The following is an 18,505-nucleotide window of genomic DNA, read 5'->3' as shown; positions in this document are numbered from 1 at the left end:
AACCCTGAGATTCAAACTATACATGTCTACTTGCAATTTATCAAACAGCCCATTCTTTTTTATACCTCTAGGTCCTTTCTCAGGCTGTGCTCTCTGCCTGTTACTCTCTTCCAACCTGTAAGTTCACACACTCCCTGAAAATTCAGATTAAATAGCATCCTCTTCAGAAAGTCCATGCAGATCCCACCATCTGAAATGCTTTCTCCCTTATGACCTCAAAATAACCATGTATATGTCTCACACTATGTACACCTAACTCAAACCACGTTGCATTTCATGTTTTATTCATACTTCTTTTTTTAAAAAGATTTTATCTTCAAGTAATCTCTACACCCAGCATGGGGCTCAAACCCACAACCCGGAGATCAAGAGTCGCATGCTCTACTGACTGAGCCCGCCAGGTGCCCCCTGTCTTACTCACACTTCTGATGAGACTGTGAAAACCTTGAAAGCTAGAACTGAGTTTTTTCTGTTGCTTTGTTGACAGTACCTGGCGCATCGTAAGACCTCAATAAATATTTGCTGAGTGGACATAGTAGGTTGAACAAGTATTACTATTTCTGTTATGTAGATAAGGAAATGGGGGGTCAGAAAAGCTAAGCAGCTTGTCCAAAGTTGCTCAGTGAGTAGGTGCCACAAACCAGGTCTTCAGGCTCCACCACCAATTTATTCCCCACTTCTTCTTATCTCGCTTTACTCCTGAACACGCTTGGCGGTGCACACCCAAAGTGTACCTGGTCAACCCACAAGCTGACTTCTCATCACTATGCCGTGACTTGTAATGCCAGCAACTCCTAAGCTTGAACAATTAATGAGTAACCTTATCCTTCTTGTCCCAGTGGGTGCCAGTCATAATCTTCAGAAAAAGCTAATGAACTAGACACAAGAAGGACTCTGCATCTAGAAGTCGTATAGAATGGAAGCCCAACTCAAAATGGCTTATGGAAAGCAGGAATGAGAAAAGTCTGGGGAATCTGGATTCAGGTGCACCTGGATCCGGGGATCAAATGATATCATCAGGCTCTTTCATCCTCCCCTCCCCCGCTTGCCATTTCTTTTCCCAGCTCCACATTCTTTATCGTGGCTTCATTCTTAAGTTCCAGGTAGTGGCCTCTGGCAGCTCTAGGCTTAGTTCTTTCTTACTGCTATCAATCTCATCAGAAAGAGAGTTTTCTATCACTTTGACTCCAACAAAGATCCCAGAATTAGGTATCGTTGGATAGGTGTGAATCGTGTATGCATTTTTTTTTTTTTAAAGATTTTATTTATTTATTTATTTGACAGAGAAAGACACAGCGAGAGGGAACACAAGCAAGGGGAGCGAGAGAGGGAGAAGCAGGCTTCCCGTCAAGCAGGGAGCCCGATGCGGGGCTCGATCCCAGGACCCTGGGATCATGACCTGAGCCGAAGGCAGACGCTTAATGACTGAGTCACCCAGGCACTCCTCATGTATCCATTCTTTTTTTTTTTTTTTTTAAGATTTTATTTATTTATTTGACAGAGAGAGAGAGACAGTGAGAGAGGGAACACAAGCAGGGGGAGTGGGAGACAGAGAAGCAGGCTTCCCGCTGAGCAGGGAGCCCGATGCAGGACTCGATCCCAGGACCCTGGGGTCATGACCTGAGCTGAAGGCAGACGCTTAGCGACTGAGCCACCCAGGGGCCCCTCATGTATCCATTCTTGAGCCAATCACTGTGTCTGTGGACTTGGGAATTGCCTATTGGCTAGGCTCATCTGAGATGGATGCGATGGCCAGTTTCTGAAATGGCCCTCAGTGACCTTGCCTTCAGATACTCATGCCCTTAAATGGTCCCCTCCTACACTAAACCAAGGTTATGTGAACAATAGAAATACAACTGAAGTGATTCCATGTGACTTCCCAGGCTAGGTCATAGAGGTTTTGCTGCTGCTTCTTTTTTTTTTTTTTTTAAGATTTTATTTATTTATTTATTTATTTATTTATTTATTTATTTATTTATGAGAGAGTGAGAGAGCACATGCAAGCGGGGAGAGGGGCAGAGGGATACGGAGAGAGAGAATCTCAAGCCAACTCCCCACTGAGCATGGAGCTTGATGCAGGGCTTGATCCCAGAACCCTGAGATCATGACCTGGGCCGAAATCAAGAGTCGGGCACTTAACTGACTGCACCACCCAGGCGCCCCAAGGAGAGAGAAAATCTTAAGCAGCCTCCACGCCCAGCGTGAGCTTGACACAGGGCTGGATCTCACAACCTTGAGATCATGACCTGGGCCAAAATCAAGAGTTGGATGCTTATCCAAGTGAGCCACCCAGGCACCCCAGTATTTTATTCTTTTTGATGCTATTGTAAATAGAAGTGTTTTCTTAATTTCCTTTTTTTTTAGTCTCCATACCCAACATGGGGCTCAAACTCATGACTCTGAGATCAAGAGTCACATGCTCTTCTGACTGAGCCAGCCAGGCACCCCTATGATTATTATTGCCTTAAGTCACTGAGTTTTGGGGTGATTTGTTGAACAGCAGACATAACTAACGAAATTACTTATCCCTCAACTTTGGGTAAGGAATCAGTCCTACTCCATGTGGACTGAAGCGGAAGGAATGATTCCCTTAGGAGTAATCACATTGCTGTTAGTGGGAAGGTGAACAGAGGAAATGAACACTGGGTGAACCACACAACAGAACCCAACAATGGGTTCTCCATGGACACATACTTGCTGGAAGAGTGAAGCACTAAGATGACACTATTTCATTTTAGGTGGCTCTGAGCATCGGGGCCAGGGGGATTCAGGCCCAGATATTCCTATGCCGATTTTCCAGCTCCAACTACTGACAGTTTTTCTCCCAAGTTATCCCTAGACTTGATTGGTTATGGGCACCACAGACAATTCACTTTCATTGTCAACCTAAATATTTGCTCTTAAAGTAAGCTATTTGTTGTTTTTCTTTTCATCTAGAGAATTGAACCCCGCAATTCCTCCATATTGTGTGACTAATGTATAACTTAAGGCTTCTGCTGTTAAAATGGCTTTTTAATTTAATTTCAGTTGGACATATGTTAGCTTAGACAAAGATGTCTCCTTTGGAAGTTCACATTCCTTATTAATCTCTTCTGCCAAAGAAGAGAAAACAGAGATAAAGGAAATATAAGGGTTAACACTCCAACCAATAGGGAATCTCCTTCCTTCCTTCCTTCCTCTCCAATAAATTTCTGGAGCACCTATCATGTGCCCGGCATTGTCTATATTATCTCATTAAACCTCCTGATGATCATGAAGTGGGTATTAATGACCCCTTTTAACAGCTGAGGAAACTGAGACACATTTGGAGAAGCTAGTTGTCTTATTGGCTGATTTGTCTTTTTACAGTTCTGTTATTTAGCTCCAAAACCTTGGTGATATTAATACCCATAAGGAAAGATGAAACTCGCCCATACATTTTTGCCAGAAGTCTTATTTTAAGTTTTCTCTGTGCCAAAGGCTGCTACTCATGATTTCCTTCCAACCAATCACCAAAATACAGATTATATTTCCTGTGTGCCCAATGTGTGTGGTGCCAGAGGGAAAAAACATGGAGTTTCTGGCAACTTTTCTGCCCCTTCTGTTACCAGACCGAAGTGGGTCTACTCCTTGGTGAGTTATAAGACAGACTACATCAGATGGAGTTGCCATACACGTCATCCTTATTTGTACAAATAAGATTATGGGGAATAATTTCCAAAGCCGTGACTCTCCAAACAAGGGAAAGCAGGGTCCTTGGGACGAATATTCAAAAGGGGATTTCAACATTACAACGAGATTGAGGTAACTGTTGGTCATTTCTAGCACTTTCTGATTCATCTCTGCAGGCATCTTCCTCAGATGTTTCTTTTTCTGTTCTGGCAGTTTGTTAGTTTGTTTCTAAAAAGTAAGGTAGACAGGCAGAAGCAGCTAGGAGTTTAGTTCCTAAAAGGTAAAATGGACAGTGAAGCAGCTTTCTAGCTTCTACTAGAAATTTCCTGAGTTCCTGGGTCAGGCTGGTGACACTTCCATATCAGTAGATGATCAATTTTGCCTGAAAAATGACGCCAATAAGGGAAGCACCCACTGTTCTGACACAGTTTGCAGCATTTGGCCACAGAATTCTTCCTGGACTTGAGAACCCGGAACTTAGGCAAGCCCTTGGTAGAGAAGTTATGAGGGCAAACTCTGGAGCTAGACAAAGCTGGGTTCAAATCCCCAGTCCATCAACTTACAAGCTTTGTGACCCTGGTTTGGTCTCTAAACCTCTCTATAAAATGGGATAATATTAGTTTTTGTCTCTTACAATTCTTTTTTTTTTTTTTAAGATTTTATTTTTAAGTACTCTACACCCAAAATGGGCCTCAAACTTATGACCCCAAGATCAAGAGTCACATGCTCTACCAACTGAGCCAGCCGGGCATCCCCTATAATTCTTTTTTTTTTTTTTTAAGATTTTATTTATTTGACAGAGAGAGAGAGCGCTCAAGCAGGGGGAGTGGCAGGCAGAGGCAGAGGGAGAAACAGGCTCCCGCTGAGCAAGGAGCCCAATTTGGGGCTTGATCCCAGGACGCTGGGATCATGACCTGAGCCAAAGGCAGATAGATGCTTAACTGACTGAGCCACCCAGGTGCCCTAGCGGTGATGGGTTTTGAGTTCTTACTGTGTGCTAGGCACTGAGATGAAGCCAGGGTTGTGTACTTTTTTTTTTTTTTTTAAAGATTTTGTTTATTTGACAGAGAGAGACACAGCGAGAGAGGGAACACAAGCAGGAAGAGTGGGACGGGGAGAAGCAGGCTTCCTCCGGACCGGGGAGCCCGATGTGGGGCTCGATCCCAGGACCCTGGGATCATGACCTGAGCTGAAGGCAGACGCTTAACGACTGAGCCACCCAGGCGCCCCAGGGTTGTGTACTTTTAACTAGCTTTCTGTGATGATTCTGATGCACAGCTGGACTTGGGAAATACCAGCTCTATACCACCTAAGACATTCTGTGGAAAATGTGCATTTTGCTTTTAAGATAATTATACCACATGGGGAGCCTGGGTGGCTCAGTCGCTTGAGTGTCTGCCTTCAGCTCAGGTCATGATCCCAAGCTCCCGGGACTGAGCCCCACATTGGGCTCCCTGCTGAGTGGGGAGCCTGCTTCTCCCTCTGTCTGCCGCTCCCCCTGCTTGTGTGCTCTCTCTCTCTCTCTGTCAAATGAATAAAATCTTTAAAAAAAAGAAAGATAGCATAGCACAGCCTTCTTGATTTAAAACAAAAAACAAAACGCTTTTGTATTGCATACACACAGAAATGTGTACAACTCATAGGTGTACAATTTGATGACTTTCCCAAATTGAACACATCTATGTAGCTACCCAAGATGAAGACATAGAATGTCCCAGTCTCACTTGTGGCCCCTTCCAGTCACCAGCCCCAGAGGTAACCACCATTCTAACCCATCACCACTCACTAGTTTTGCCTGTTCTAGAACTTCCTATAAACAAAATTGTAGTCTGTACTACTTCGCTTTCTTTTGCTCAACATCATGTTCATGCTTCTAACTTGTTAAAACTACTCTTTTGGATTAAATGTGTAAAACGATGACGAGAAGGTTAGGAAGGAGACGGAAGCCTGAGATCCTGAAAGACCAGGTACAATACTTGGATTTTCTAAGAGGTGGAATCTCTGGAAGATAGGAGGGGGAAGGGGGCGTGGTTACAGTCCGGCCTGTTCCATGTGGGGGCGGAGTCTTAAGTCTGGGGGCGTGGCCACTGGCCCGTTTTCCCGGCGGCAGTTGGCACCGGGGGCGGGGCCCGCCGAGGCTTCCTGTCTGCGCCTGCGGAATCGCCGTTTGACCCCGGAAGTGCCGGCTCATTGGGAGCTGTCACCGTGGACCGCGGCAGCGGCGGCGGCGGCAGCGGTGGCTGTGGCGGCGGCACAGCGCCGGTAGTGGAGCCGCCGAGGTGAGTGCGTGGCTGGGCCCTGCCGAATGGGGGCATCGGGTGTGGGACGAGCCGCGGCCATGCCTCAGGCGGCCACGAGCCTCCCCATCTGCCTGGCGGGGCCGAGACTGACGCTCCCGTGAGTCGCCCCTGAGGCCAGGCCGCTAGAGCCGGGACTCTCGGGTTCGAGGCTCAGCCCCAGAGTGATGAGTCACAGTCCTCCTACCCTCACTCCGGGTTTCAGTTTCCTTGGAGTTCATTCATTCGTTCAACAAATATATGTCCATCGCTTCCTACGTGTCAGCCACAGATCTAGGCACTGGGGATACAAACAGCAAGACAGATAAGCACCCTCCCTTATGGAGCATACAGTCCAGTGGGAGGAGACAGTCAACGACAAATAAAGGCACAAGATAATTAAAGATATGACAGTAACTGCGGAGTGAATACTTTAGATTGGGCAGTCTGGGAAGGCCTCTGAGGAAAGTAATATTGAAGGGTGATGGCAGTCAGAGAAACTGAGGCAGTATTTGCCCTGGAGACGCTCCCAGGCCTTATTGTAATTGGTGCTTGCACCAAGCTCACCTTCTAAAGAAAGCCCTTTTTTAAGTTTGGGCTTCTGCTGCCCTGCTTGGCATGAAGGATGCAGGGGTGGGCACAGATTTCATCACGATCAATGTCCTTTTCCTTTTGGAACTTAGAGTCTCATCTTCGCCTAGTTAATTTCTACCCATACTTTAGATGAAAACTCGGATCTTCCTTGACATGCTCCCTCCCTCAAGTCTGTTCTCTGTTAAATGCTGTCACAGCCCCATGTGCCTGATCTACATAGCATACGTCGTGGTATTTTATTAGTTTGTATGGCTATTTGATTCATATCTGTCTTTTGCATAAAGACTGTAAACTCTGTGAAGGGCAGGACCAAATCTGTTATTTGCCCACTTTGGTATTCTTCAGGCTTCAGTGCCTGGCACATAGTAGGTGCTCAAAAACTTTTTGAATGGCTGAATGAAATTATTAACATGGTCTTTGCTCTCCAGTGGTTCATAGGCAGTCTCTCTGCCACCGGGTTATTGTCTTTTCTTTCTGATTATATCTCTTTTCTACTTAAATGACTCCTCACTGCCTTTAGATGAAAGGCCAAAATCTTTAGCATCACATTGGAGGCTCTTTTTTAAAATGTCTTCATCTTTCCTATCTAACCTCCTCTCTCAACTTCCATCATCCCCTACCTAACCTTGTGTTTTCAGCCATACCAAATGTCTCCCTCTTCTTTCAAAGCCACTGGTTCTGAGCCTGTGTTCACACTTGCTCTTCGCTTGGAATGCCCTTCCTCCCCATCCTTTCCCCCTGTCCTTCAACAACCAGGTTATGGGTCAACTTCTCGGAGACATCCTCCCTTTCTCTCTTGTGCTTGTTTTGAAAATTTCCTGTTACAGCTCTGATCACACTGAATGATAGTCATTTACATGCCCAGGACCCAGAACATATTCAGTCAGCCTTTTCTGAGTAAATGAGGAAGTCCAAAGTGTTGTGCCTATGGTTGGGACTTGTAATCACAAGTAAACTTTATTGAGTGTTTATTACATGCCAACTGCTGTGTTGAACACTTAGCATTGATTACTTCTCACATCTCAGTTTTACAGATGAGGAAATCAAGGCTTAGAGAGTTTAAGGAACTGTCTCCAGGTCTCAAACATGGGTAGGAAAAGGTGGAGCCGGAATATGAATCCAGGCTGCAGAACTATAAAGCTTTTAACCACCACACCAGCCTGAGTCTGAACTGCCTTTACAGGCACTGGCTTGTAGGAGTGGATTTCTTCTGAAATCAGATGCTGTCTCTACCTGTCTAGGCCTGGCCTCCAGGGCCTAGAAGTTAAAGGATGAAGAGCCACTACCTACTATGGCTCTTTCCCCAACCTAGGTCCCTACATTGGACACTCCCACACACCGTCTTTGGCAGGTGAACGTGAAAAGAACTGTGCCTGTGAGTCATTTAGACTTCTGGACTGGCAAGCAGACCCCTGGTGTTTTCAGCTGCCCTCCCAGCATCACTGGGGGGTTAGGAAAGAAGTATTTTTAGTCTGTTCAGCACAAAAGATCCAGGTGCCAAGGCAGAAGGGCTGGGCTTCAGTTTCAACTTGGTTACTAATGTATCTGCCTTGAGCAAATCAGAGCCCCTCTTTGGACATCTGAGCGTAATCGTCCCTGTTGTCTGTAACTAGGTTGTTGTGAGAGGCTAGTACGACAGTAACTTGATTAGAAGTAACGTCTGTGCAACATGTGTATATTATCTACGTTTTGGAAAGCTGAAAGGTGAAAACTCAGCTAAGCCCCTTTCATTACTTCGCACCTTATGATTTTTTTTTGAGGCCACCTCACGTGTGCAGGGACCACATGTCTGACTCATGGAGATCCTAGAGCTGGAACAGGTCTTGAGGACTAGAGAGAGTGGTCCTGTCTCTTTTACATCCTCTAGAATGGATATCTTCACAGTCTTTAAAACAGCCCATGAACTGGGGTGCCTGGGTGGCTCAGCCGGTTAAGCGGCTGCCTTCAGCTCAGGTCATGATCCTGGGGTCCTGGGATCGAGCCCCACGTCCGGCTCCCTGCTCAGCAGAGAGCCTGCTTCTCCCTCTCCCTCTGCCTGCCACTCTGCCTACTTGTGCTCTCTCTCTTTCTGTCAAATAAATAAATAAAATCTTAAAAAACAAACAAAAAAAACAGCCCATGAACTAAGGTTCCTTGTGTACCAAGCTGCTTCCTACCTCCTTACCTTTGCTCCTACTGTTTCCCCGGCCTGCAGCACCCTCCTTCCTGGCTAATCTCCACTATCAGGACTCAATTCAGGCTCTCCTGATCATTTAGGCTCCCCAGAAATGCTTTCTTGACAGCAATACCCCCTGCAAGCTCAAGTACACTAGACTCAGTACAGCGAATGGTTAAGAGCCGGCCAGCTTCACCAACTATAACTGAGTCCTAGGGCGAGTTTGTTATCTTCTCTGAGTCTCTATTTCCTCACTGATAAAATGGAGATAAAAATAGGCCTAACTTTAGAGTTGTCCTGAGCATTAATATATGCAAAGCTAGTTGATGCTGAGAAAAGCCCTAGGGAAAGCACCAGCACATGACAAGTATGTTCCTGCTGCTGCCATTATCGTTGTAATTATTGGGCCATAAGCTCCTGTGGGGCAGAGACCCTGAATTATCACTCTGTCTTAATAACACTAGGGCCTGGCCTAATATCTGAGATATGGGACATCCCATAACTCATGGCTGACCATGCCCCTCAGCTTATCTGTGAGGTTCTCAGAAGGTGACGGATGGTTTCCTCATCCCAGCCTCAATATGTCTTTGTGTTGTCATTGAGACTGTGTCATTGAGACTGTGTTGGCCTTATATGGCCTTATATGGCATCTAAGGGGCCTACTTCACTTCCATTCCGTGATCCAGCCAATATGCATGTCCCTTCTGTGGGGCAGGCCAAGTAGAATCATGGAAAGAACATTGGATGGGAAGACAAGAGACATGGCGTCTGCCACTCACTGACTCAGAGGCAGGCTTGGGCCTCTGCAGAAAAGAGCTCACACTGGCGAGTTTCTGTGAATTCTCTCATCCTCTCTGGTCCTTCTGTTCATCCACGTCCTTCTTCCCTGGAGCCTAGGGAGGTTGTAAAATCTTAAAACCCTCTACAAGTGAGGAAAGGCCCATCCCTCCATCCCTGAAAAGACTGCAGATCTGCTGGGGCGCCTGGGTGGCTCAGTCGGTTAAGCGGCTGCCTTCGGCTCAGGTCATGATCCCAGGGTCCTGGGATTGAGCCCCGCATCGGGCTCCCTGCTTGGCGGAGAGGCTGCTTCTCCCTCTCCCTCTGTCTGCCGCTCTGCCTACTTACACGGTCTATCTCTGTTAAATAAAAAATTAAAAACTAAAAAAATAGACTGCAGATCTGCATAGAATTATAAGAAAAGTGTCCTTATATTGAGTCACTCATCAAACAGTTGACGAGGCCAACTCTGTACCAGGCCTGTGCTGGTCACGGAAAAGATAGCAAGAGAAGGAGAGCCCAGGCACTGTCTTCAGAGAGCTCACAGGCCAAGGAGGGCATAGAGCTGGAGCCCTAATAAAGATCATCTAGGTCCTTTTAGCCAGTACTTCACAAAGAGGGTGGGAATGTTTCAGGAGTCACCTGGCAAGTGTCTTCCTCCTCAGTTGAGAGCTCTTGCTTTAGGCAGAAAAGTCAGCTCCGTCTGGATTAGTAGGTGCAGGCACCAGGCCTTTGAGGCTCAAGTCAGGAGCCTCCTGAGGCCAGAGGGTGAAGCTTCTCTCCTGGCTCTGGCATCAGTTCCAGGGCCGGCCCCTGCCACCAGGAGCCTATGTGTCTGCTCTCTTCTTCCCATCCATATTCCTTTCAGGAGGGTCACGCAGCACAATGCCAGCTCTGCCCTTGGACCAACTCCAGATCACCCACACGGACCTGAAGACAGGAAAACTGAGGACTTCACCAGCGCTGGTGAGCGGTACCTTGAGGCCGTTCAGCCTGATATTATCATTCTTGCAATTTCAGAAGCAAAAAGCAAATTCCTCCTTTATCTGTTCCAAGAATGACCCAAGGGCCACAGTCAGTAATTCAGTAGCTGGGACACTACTAGGTCCTTCCAGCCCAGTGCAGAAGTTTCCTTTCTGAGCAGCAGCTCGAATTTGAGTAGTATTTTCCATGTTGCCACCCCATACCTTGCCCCCAAAGCATTTCATTTTGAATCAGAGTCTGATGGCGGTTGGGACTCAACCTGAGCTGGCCTAGAAAAAGATCCAGCCCAAAGCCAGGTTTGGGGATTTGACCCTGCGGGAAGCGTTCAGGTTTCAGGTAGGCCTTTTTTGGAGCTATCGCCCCTGCTATCCACACTTCAGGGGGAACACCAGTTTCAGGGGTCAGGCTGCCTTTTATCACAAAGGGCTAAGAAGCGCCACCTGCCACATACCAACTCTGCAGGGCTTGGGAGACTGAAAAATAAGGAGGCTGTGAGCGTGCTGATTACCAGCTGCAGAGTGAGATTAGGGCTGCGGAGAGGTGCCAGGCTGAAGGAGACAGAGGTGGGGACTGCAGTCCCCACACCCACTTACCATTTTCCCAAGAATATGAGCTTACTTGAGCAAGGTGGGAGGAAGTATTTTCTAGGGGGGCTTGAGTAAAGTCGTGGGAAACAAGAGCTTGGTGTTGGATTTCCTGCTTTCTGGATGGCTTCTTATTACTTCCTAACTCCTCTCTGATAGTAGGACTTAACATTTATAGAGCACTTGCTCTGGGCCAAATCTTTCTAAACACTTTACCTGGATTATCTTGTTTAAGCCCCGTGAGTAGGTATTTGATTGTTCCCATTTTACAGATGAGGAAACTGAAAGTTCAAGGTCACAGAACTAGGAAATTAAGGGAGCCAGAATAGGAAGCCAGGTAGACTGACCCTGGATCTCATACCCTTAACCTTTGTGCTATAAAGCCTGCCATTTCTTTTTTATAACCTTTTTATGTGAGAAGGATATTTATCAGAAAATCTAGATCTGTTCTGCTCAACATGGTAGCCACCCAGTGTAGTAGTCATTCACTACAAATAGGGATTTGGCACACTTGAAATGTGGATAGTTTCAGGAACTGCATTTTTAAATTTAATTTTAGTTAAATTAAAACAGCCCATGCAGTGAGTGCCTACAGTATTTTGCCAGCACAGATATAGAACAGTTCCATTAACACAGAAGATTCTGTTGGGCTGGGAGAGACGGATCCTTAAGTAGTTGACTCTGATTTTCCACCTCAGTCCTTCCCCGTGTACTTAATACCTGGGTTGCTAGGCTGTGGCCTCCATGAGAACAGGAACCTGGTCCCTTCCCTTCATTATGGTTTCCCAGTGCCAGGTGCATTTCTTTCAGGAAACATTCAGTAAATGAGTCAAGGACTCCAACCAGGCCTTGTGACAGACCCTGGAGCTACAGAGAAAAAAGACATGGTTCCTGCCCTTATGGGGTCTATGGACTAAGAGAAAAGCAGACCAGTAGCTCCTCCACGGTGTGATCAGCGTTGTCTTAGAAGCGGCTACATGAATGCAGAGCCCAGGCCACTGATAAGACTGAAGGAGTGGGTGGGGCAGGGAGGTCTTGGGGCTGGTGGGAGGGCAGATGCAGCTAGGGAAGGCTTCCTAAGAAGGAGGGGGATCCTGAACTGGGGGAATAAACACTAGCCATGCAGAGCAATGGGCGAAGGATGAACCTGGCAGGAGGACCCAAGTATCCCGTCCTGGAGTCTGGAGAGCCCGACTCCTACCCAACCACCAGTCCCTTGGGGTAGAAGCAGTATCACTGAGTTAAGGAGCACAAACTTTGTGTTAAATCTCACACATACTTAGCCACGTAACTGGAACATTGTAAGCCCTCAGTGATGGTGATGATGATGACAACAGTGACAGTGGCAGAAGGTTCGAATGGAGAATAGGGTGGGAAGAGGGACGAGCTGAGGGAGACAGCTGCCTGGTGAAGGAGTGGTCTTGTTGAAGAGACTTGTACCCACTGTATATTTGTCTCTTTAGTCCCAACTTTGGGCAAGGAGCTCTCTAGCCAAGGGACAGCCGCCACGCTGCCTTTGCAGGGTGATAGGTGGAGCTAATGTTTATCGAGTAGCTACTGTGCACACAGCGCAGACTTGGTGCTCTTGAAAATCCGAAAGAAATAAAGTCTTGAGCCACAGTGAGTGAATGGGCTGTTGAGGAAGACAAGACTCATGTAAGTGGAACATGTAGGGGACAGGGCGAAATGGTTTTTTGGCGAGATCAGCAGAACAGAGGTTTGATGGGCAGAGAATGTCCAGAAAGCTTCACAGAGCAACTGGGACCTGAGCCAAGCTCGAAGGGTGGAAGATACAGCTGGGGCCTGCTGGTCTCTGCCCTGAAAGCTCCCACGGTTCCTGTCACCTACAGAATAAAGTTCCCACTCTTGAGGGTTTTTTTTGTTTTTGTTTTTGTTTTAAAGAAATAGACCGTTTATTCTTCACTGGAAACATCACATGCACTTTTAAAAATTTAAACTCTTTATTTAAACATTTCAGTAGCATCTTATCAATTTGGTGGCAGCAAAAGAAGCACTACCAAAGACAAGTATTTTGAAAAGCATTTACAAAAATACCGTGCACAAAGTCCTCTTCTGCATCTTTAAAAATAAATATTCAAAATATTTCCACCCAACTCCCAAATTGTTTTATATAGGAAATTTTGATTTATATATTTATCCTGTAATATCTGAAACATCTGTATACATTTTATCCAACTTAACTGCATAGGCATTATTTAGTTCCAATTCTAAGAGTGAAAAAATGCTACTTTATGTAGTCGAGGACAGTTGCGCAGTACACATAAAACCCCAGTCCTTCAAAGAACTTGGTGGGATCTGGTCCTTCATGACCCGCATTCATGCTTTGTCCAGCCAGCAAATGTATACGGAGAGTCTGCTCGATGCCAGATATGTTCTAGGGACTGGGAATGCTGTGAGCAAAGCCCAGACTGCTTCCAGAGACCTATGGCTAATAGGGGAAACAAAGAAGGCATGCCCTTCCTTTTCATATAACTTTATTGGGGCATGATTGAAAGACAATAAACTGTACATATTGAAAGTATACAACTTGGTTGGTATTGACATTAGTATACACCTAGGAAACTGTCATAATCAAGATAATGAACATTTCTGCCGCTCCCAGAAAGTTTCCTTGTGCCCTTCTGTGACCCATCCTTTCTTCTCTCCCCATGTGCAGCAGCCACTGATCTGGAAAGTACTTTTGACGCAGTTCAACAGGTGCTGTGGTTGGGGAAGCACAGAGTGCAGGTATTGGGGGAGCCCAGGTGAACACCTAACATGGTCAGAGGTGGGAGTTGGAGAGACTTCCTGGAGTAGGTGAGGTCAGAGCTGGGATCAGAAGGCTAAGCAGCGAGACCAGGATAGCACGTGGGTACTGGAGGTTATTCAGCAGTCTGCAGTGTAAGCTTTGGTTCAAGTCCTGCCTCAGTTGCCTCCTTAGCCCTGTGACCTTAGCAAAATTCCTGAACCTTACTGATTCTTTGTTTCCTCCTCTGTAAAATGGGAAGAATACTATCTCCCTTTTAAATAGTTATAGATGAAAAATAGGCTGTGGGACATACCTACTCAGCAGCCGGCACAAGGCAGGTCTTGTTAAGTGGTGGCCTTTATTATCATCATTCCAGTGTTCTCTCCCTCCGTATCTATTTCCCACCACCCATGCAGTCTGGGCCCTTTTTTCTCATGGCCCATTTTTATGCCTTCATAATATACCATTTCTTCCATCAAAAAATCCTTCTCATTTCCAAGGCCCAGCTTAGATGCTGCTTGCCCCGGGAAGTTGTCCCTTGTCCTCCAGGTGCAGATAATCACCTTTGGCCCTCCCACAGTCCCTCTGCCAGGTTTGGGCTGTCACTTTCTCTGTTTTGTGCTCACTTACTGGCTTAGATGTGCATCTCCCCCTCCGGAGCATAGGCTCTGTGAGCATGCAGATGTTTTCTCCATGTGCCTCACCACACAACAGCGTGCCAGGAAATGTTTGTAGGAATGCAAGGATGGCCAAATCTCAGGATGTGTGTGTGTGTGTGTGTGTGTGTCTGTCTGTCTGTCTGTCAGAGTAGGAGGCGATGAGTAGCCTTGCCTAAGAAGTGACCTAAGAGATGAGGTGTCAACGGAAAGACGAGGGGAGCAGCGTGGAAACCAAGGAGATGAATTTAGGTCCTAGAGAGTAGTTTTGAACTTGTTTCAGTCAGCAGGATTCCCTTTTTCAAAAAGTTTGTCCCTGGAAGCCCACTGTATAAATTCTGATTTCAATGGGAGGGGTCCTGAAGACCCACCTGATAGGGGCCCCCGAGGAATCCTTGTGGGATCCAAAGACTCCACAGTTTGAAAACTTGCATCAGGCAGTAGGGAGGCATAGGGGGTTCTTGAGGAAACCAACCAATCAGTCATGATTTTCCTGTCCCCCTGGACTGACAGACCTGGAAGTGGGTGGATTATGGTTGATAACTGCTGATACGTTGCCCGGCCTTCCTCCTATTACCACTTCCCCCAGAGAAAGCAGCCCTTATGTAGTCAGAGGAGAAAACTGAGCTCATCATCTCTTCTTTATGGTGAACAAAGTAAGATTTGTTCATGGCAAGGTAAGGGTTGGGAGAGAGAACTTTTGATTCTAAGCTGAGACCTGCAATTACTTGATTAGCATCTTTTCTTCTTTTTAAATTTTTTTATTGTTATATTAATCCCCATACGTTACATCATTAGTTTTAGATATAGTGTTCCATGATTCATTGTTTGTGCATAACACCCAGTGCTCCATAGCATCTTTTCTTTAAAAGCAAAAAGTTACCGAGGTTTTTTCCCGATTCTAAGGATATAGCATGATACATACAGTATGATACTATTTATGTAAGAAAGGTGAAAAGAGATCTAAAATACCTTCTATGGGTATATTTTCCCATAAAAGCCTAGAGAAGGTCTGCAAGGACACTCACCTAATGGTGAGTGGTCACCCCTGGGAGGATGTGGGGACTGGGAGTGTGGTCCCAGAAGACTCACCTTCTCTGCAGGGTTGTAAGTTTTGAAAGAAAAGATGTGCATGTCTCCCTTGTATAATTACAAAATAACTTAAAAAGTAATACATGTATATGTTTTTTAAATTGGAAAATACATTCGAGTCATAATTCCCCTCTCCAAAGATAACCACTATTAGCTTTGGTATGTTAACTGCATTAGTGCATTCCCCGCCCCCCAGTCCCAGCCGTTTTTTGTTTTTTGTTTTTTTTTAACCTGGGTTAAAAATATATACTTCTTTAAAGATCCCCAAACTGATTATATATTAAATAGGTTTATGTCCTGCTTTCTCTTCCCTTGACCTTTCCCCATGTCATTAAATATCCTCCAAAACACATATTTTTTAATGCCTGCCTAGCGTTCCCTGGATGCAACCAAGCCCCCTTTGTTAGAGACACTTGGTTCTTTATGCTTAAAAACTCCTTGGAGGGTCACTGGTTGGAACAGCCAAGTGTTGTCATTGCTGTGGGTTGGCAAATGGGCCCTCGCTGACTAACCTCTGCCACGTTAACACGTGGTTTTTGGATCCGTAGCACCCCGAGCAGAAGGCAGACCGGTATTTTGTGTTATACAAACCGCCCCCTAAAGACAACATTCCCGCCCTAGTGGAGGAGTACCTGGAACGCGCCACCTTCGTAGCCAATGACCTCGACTGGCTCCTGGCCTTGCCTCACGATAAATTCTGGTGCCAGGTAACATTCTATCAAAATTAACACTAAGACAAAGCACATGACATGCCGTTGGTTGGTTGCTGTTGTTGTTTTTCTCCCCCTAGGAGATGCTTTTTTCCTACTTCTTACACTGGATCCTTAACAGCAAATTGTGGTTTGGATTGCTCTGTCCTGTATCACAATCTTAATGATGTTTACACAACGCCTTCCAGCGTGTCATTTTTAGAAACTTGTGTTTAGCCCTCGGCTCATTCATACCTCCTTAGGCCCTTGGGGTTGGAGTGTTTGCCTTAGGCCAGGGCTGGTAGGCCGTGAACCCCTGCGCAGTCCACCCACAAGCCCTTGGGCCTCAGTGACAAATCCTCGCTCTGATCTGTTGTCTGACATAGGTTATCTTCGATGAAACCCTGCAGAAGTGCCTGGACTCCTATCTGCGCTATGTACCCCGAAAGTTCGATGAGTGGGTGGCCCCGGCCCCTGAGGTTGTTGACATGCAGAAGCGCCTCCATCGAAGTGTTTTCCTCACTTTCCTCCGCATGTCCACTCACAAGGAATCCAAAGTAAGCCCCTGATCCCACAACAGGGCTCCACCCGACACCCAGCACCTCTGTGCCAGAGTCTCCCGCCCCTGGGAAGGAAGGCTCTGGAAGTATTGCGTTTCCTCTTTGTCTCCCCTCTGCCTTCATTCCCACCTTTGGGGAAGCAATCTGTGGCCACCCCCTTATCTGTGAATTCACTGGGTCTGCATTACATCCAGTGTTTTCATCAATGGGAGCTGAGGGCCCTTTGCCAGGTGACGCGTGACTCTGCCTTTTTTCATGCGTCAGAGGGTGAAAACATTGATTCTGATTTGTTAAAGGAACTTTTATGTGCTTTTTAAAAACCTTTGCTTTTCTCCCCCTGGTTTTAAAAATAACGCTGTCTTTAAACAACTCAAACATGACAGAAATATTTTGTAGATAGTAAAAGTCGCCACAAAATCCCTTTCCCCAAAAATAACCACCATTATGGTGCATGTTCCTTCAGGGAATTTTTTTCCTTTCAGTATATTTGTGTGTGTGAGTGCATATTTATTTTTACAATAGGATCTTGCTTTTCTTTTTTTAACTTCTGTAGTATGGAAATTTTCAAATATATGCAAAAGCATAATGAATCCCATGTACCTATCACCCAGCTTCAACAATTATCATTATTTTGCCAATCTTATTTTCTTTCTTCCCGAGTTTTTTTCCCCTAGAGTATTTTTTCCCCCAGAGTATCTTTTTTTTTTCTTTTGAGGGCGAGAGAGCGAGCATGAGCGTGTGAGTGAGTGCAGGGGAGGCAGAGGGGGAGGGCAGAGGGAGAGGGAAAGCGAGAATCTTAAGCAGGCTCCACACCCAGCACAGAGCCCAACACGGGGCTCAGTCTCACAACCCTGAGATCATGACCTGAGCCAAAATCAAGGGTTGGGCACTTAGCTGACTGAGCCACCCAGGTACCCCTTTTATTTTATTTTATTTTATTTTATTTTAAGGATTTTACTTATTTATTTGATAGAGAGACAGCGAGAGAGGGAACACAAACAGGGGGAATGGGAGAGGGAAAAGCAGGCTTCCTGTGGAGCAGGGAGCCCAATGCAGGGCTCGATCCCAGGACCCTGGGATCATGACCTGAGCCAAAGGCAGACGCTTAACCGACTGAGCCACCCAGGCGCCCCTTTCCTGGAGTATTTTAAAGCAATTCCAAATATCACAGTAATTTACCCATAAATATTTTTATTTATTTATTTATTTTTTAAGTAAGCTCTTTGCCCAATGTGGGCTTGAACTCAAGACCCCAGGATCAGGAGTTGCATGCTCTGCTGCCTGAGCCAGCTAGGCGCCCCAACCCACAAGTATTTTAGAATGAATGCCCAACCGACTATTTAATAGCATATGTTTGCTTCTTTTTACATTAAAATGAAGAATAGCTATTGCTCCAGGTCAATATATGAGGCTCAGACATGTCCACAGTGTGGATGGACCTTCATTTATCAGCCAATCCCCCGTTGTTCTTGTGAGTTTGCTATTACTTTACCAAGAGTATGCTTTCAGAAAGTTTCTCATCCTCTTTCTCTGCACTGTTTCTTAGGATCACTTCATTTCCCCCTCTGCATTTGGAGAAATCCTCTACAATAACTTCCTGTTTGACATCCCAAAGATCCTGGACCTCTGCGTGCTCTTTGGAAAAGGCAACTCGCCTTTGCTCCAGAAGATGATAGGTACGTAGGGCACAGGGCCTGGAGGGCTGCACAGAGCTGGCCCCCACATGCCAAACTAGAGC

The 18,505-nt window shown here is 46.1% G+C and overlaps 1 protein-coding gene across 15 annotated transcripts in view; it reads left to right on the top strand.

Annotated features, from left to right (window-relative positions):
• The first annotated feature begins 5,777 nt into the window (after positions 1-5,777).
• Positions 5,778-18,505, top strand: part of ASCC2 (activating signal cointegrator 1 complex subunit 2) — a 40,139-nt gene continuing 27,411 nt past the window's right edge. For 8 of the 15 annotated variants that reach the window (XM_064578641.1, XM_064578638.1, XM_064578636.1 and 5 more), the window contains exons 1-5: positions 5,778-5,930; positions 10,322-10,419; positions 16,067-16,225; positions 16,594-16,764; positions 18,314-18,443. In XM_064578641.1, coding sequence (XP_064434711.1) covers positions 10,339-10,419; positions 16,067-16,225; positions 16,594-16,764; positions 18,314-18,443 — 541 coding nt within the window. In that variant the 5' untranslated portion in view covers positions 5,778-5,930; positions 10,322-10,338. Of the gene's footprint in view, positions 5,931-10,321; positions 10,420-13,751; positions 13,770-16,066; positions 16,226-16,593; positions 16,765-18,313; positions 18,444-18,505 lie in introns of those variants that run through there. The other 7 variants (XM_064578642.1, XM_064578640.1, XM_064578639.1 and 4 more) reach the window with 5 other exon arrangements.

This window comes from Mirounga angustirostris, unplaced genomic scaffold (genome assembly GCF_029215605.1).
Source record: "Mirounga angustirostris isolate CCGP_5_RB_7025 unplaced genomic scaffold, mMirAng1.0.hap1 SCAF_14, whole genome shotgun sequence".
Taxonomy (NCBI): domain Eukaryota; kingdom Metazoa; phylum Chordata; class Mammalia; order Carnivora; family Phocidae; genus Mirounga; species Mirounga angustirostris.
This window is presented reverse-complemented; position numbering and strand designations above follow the sequence as displayed.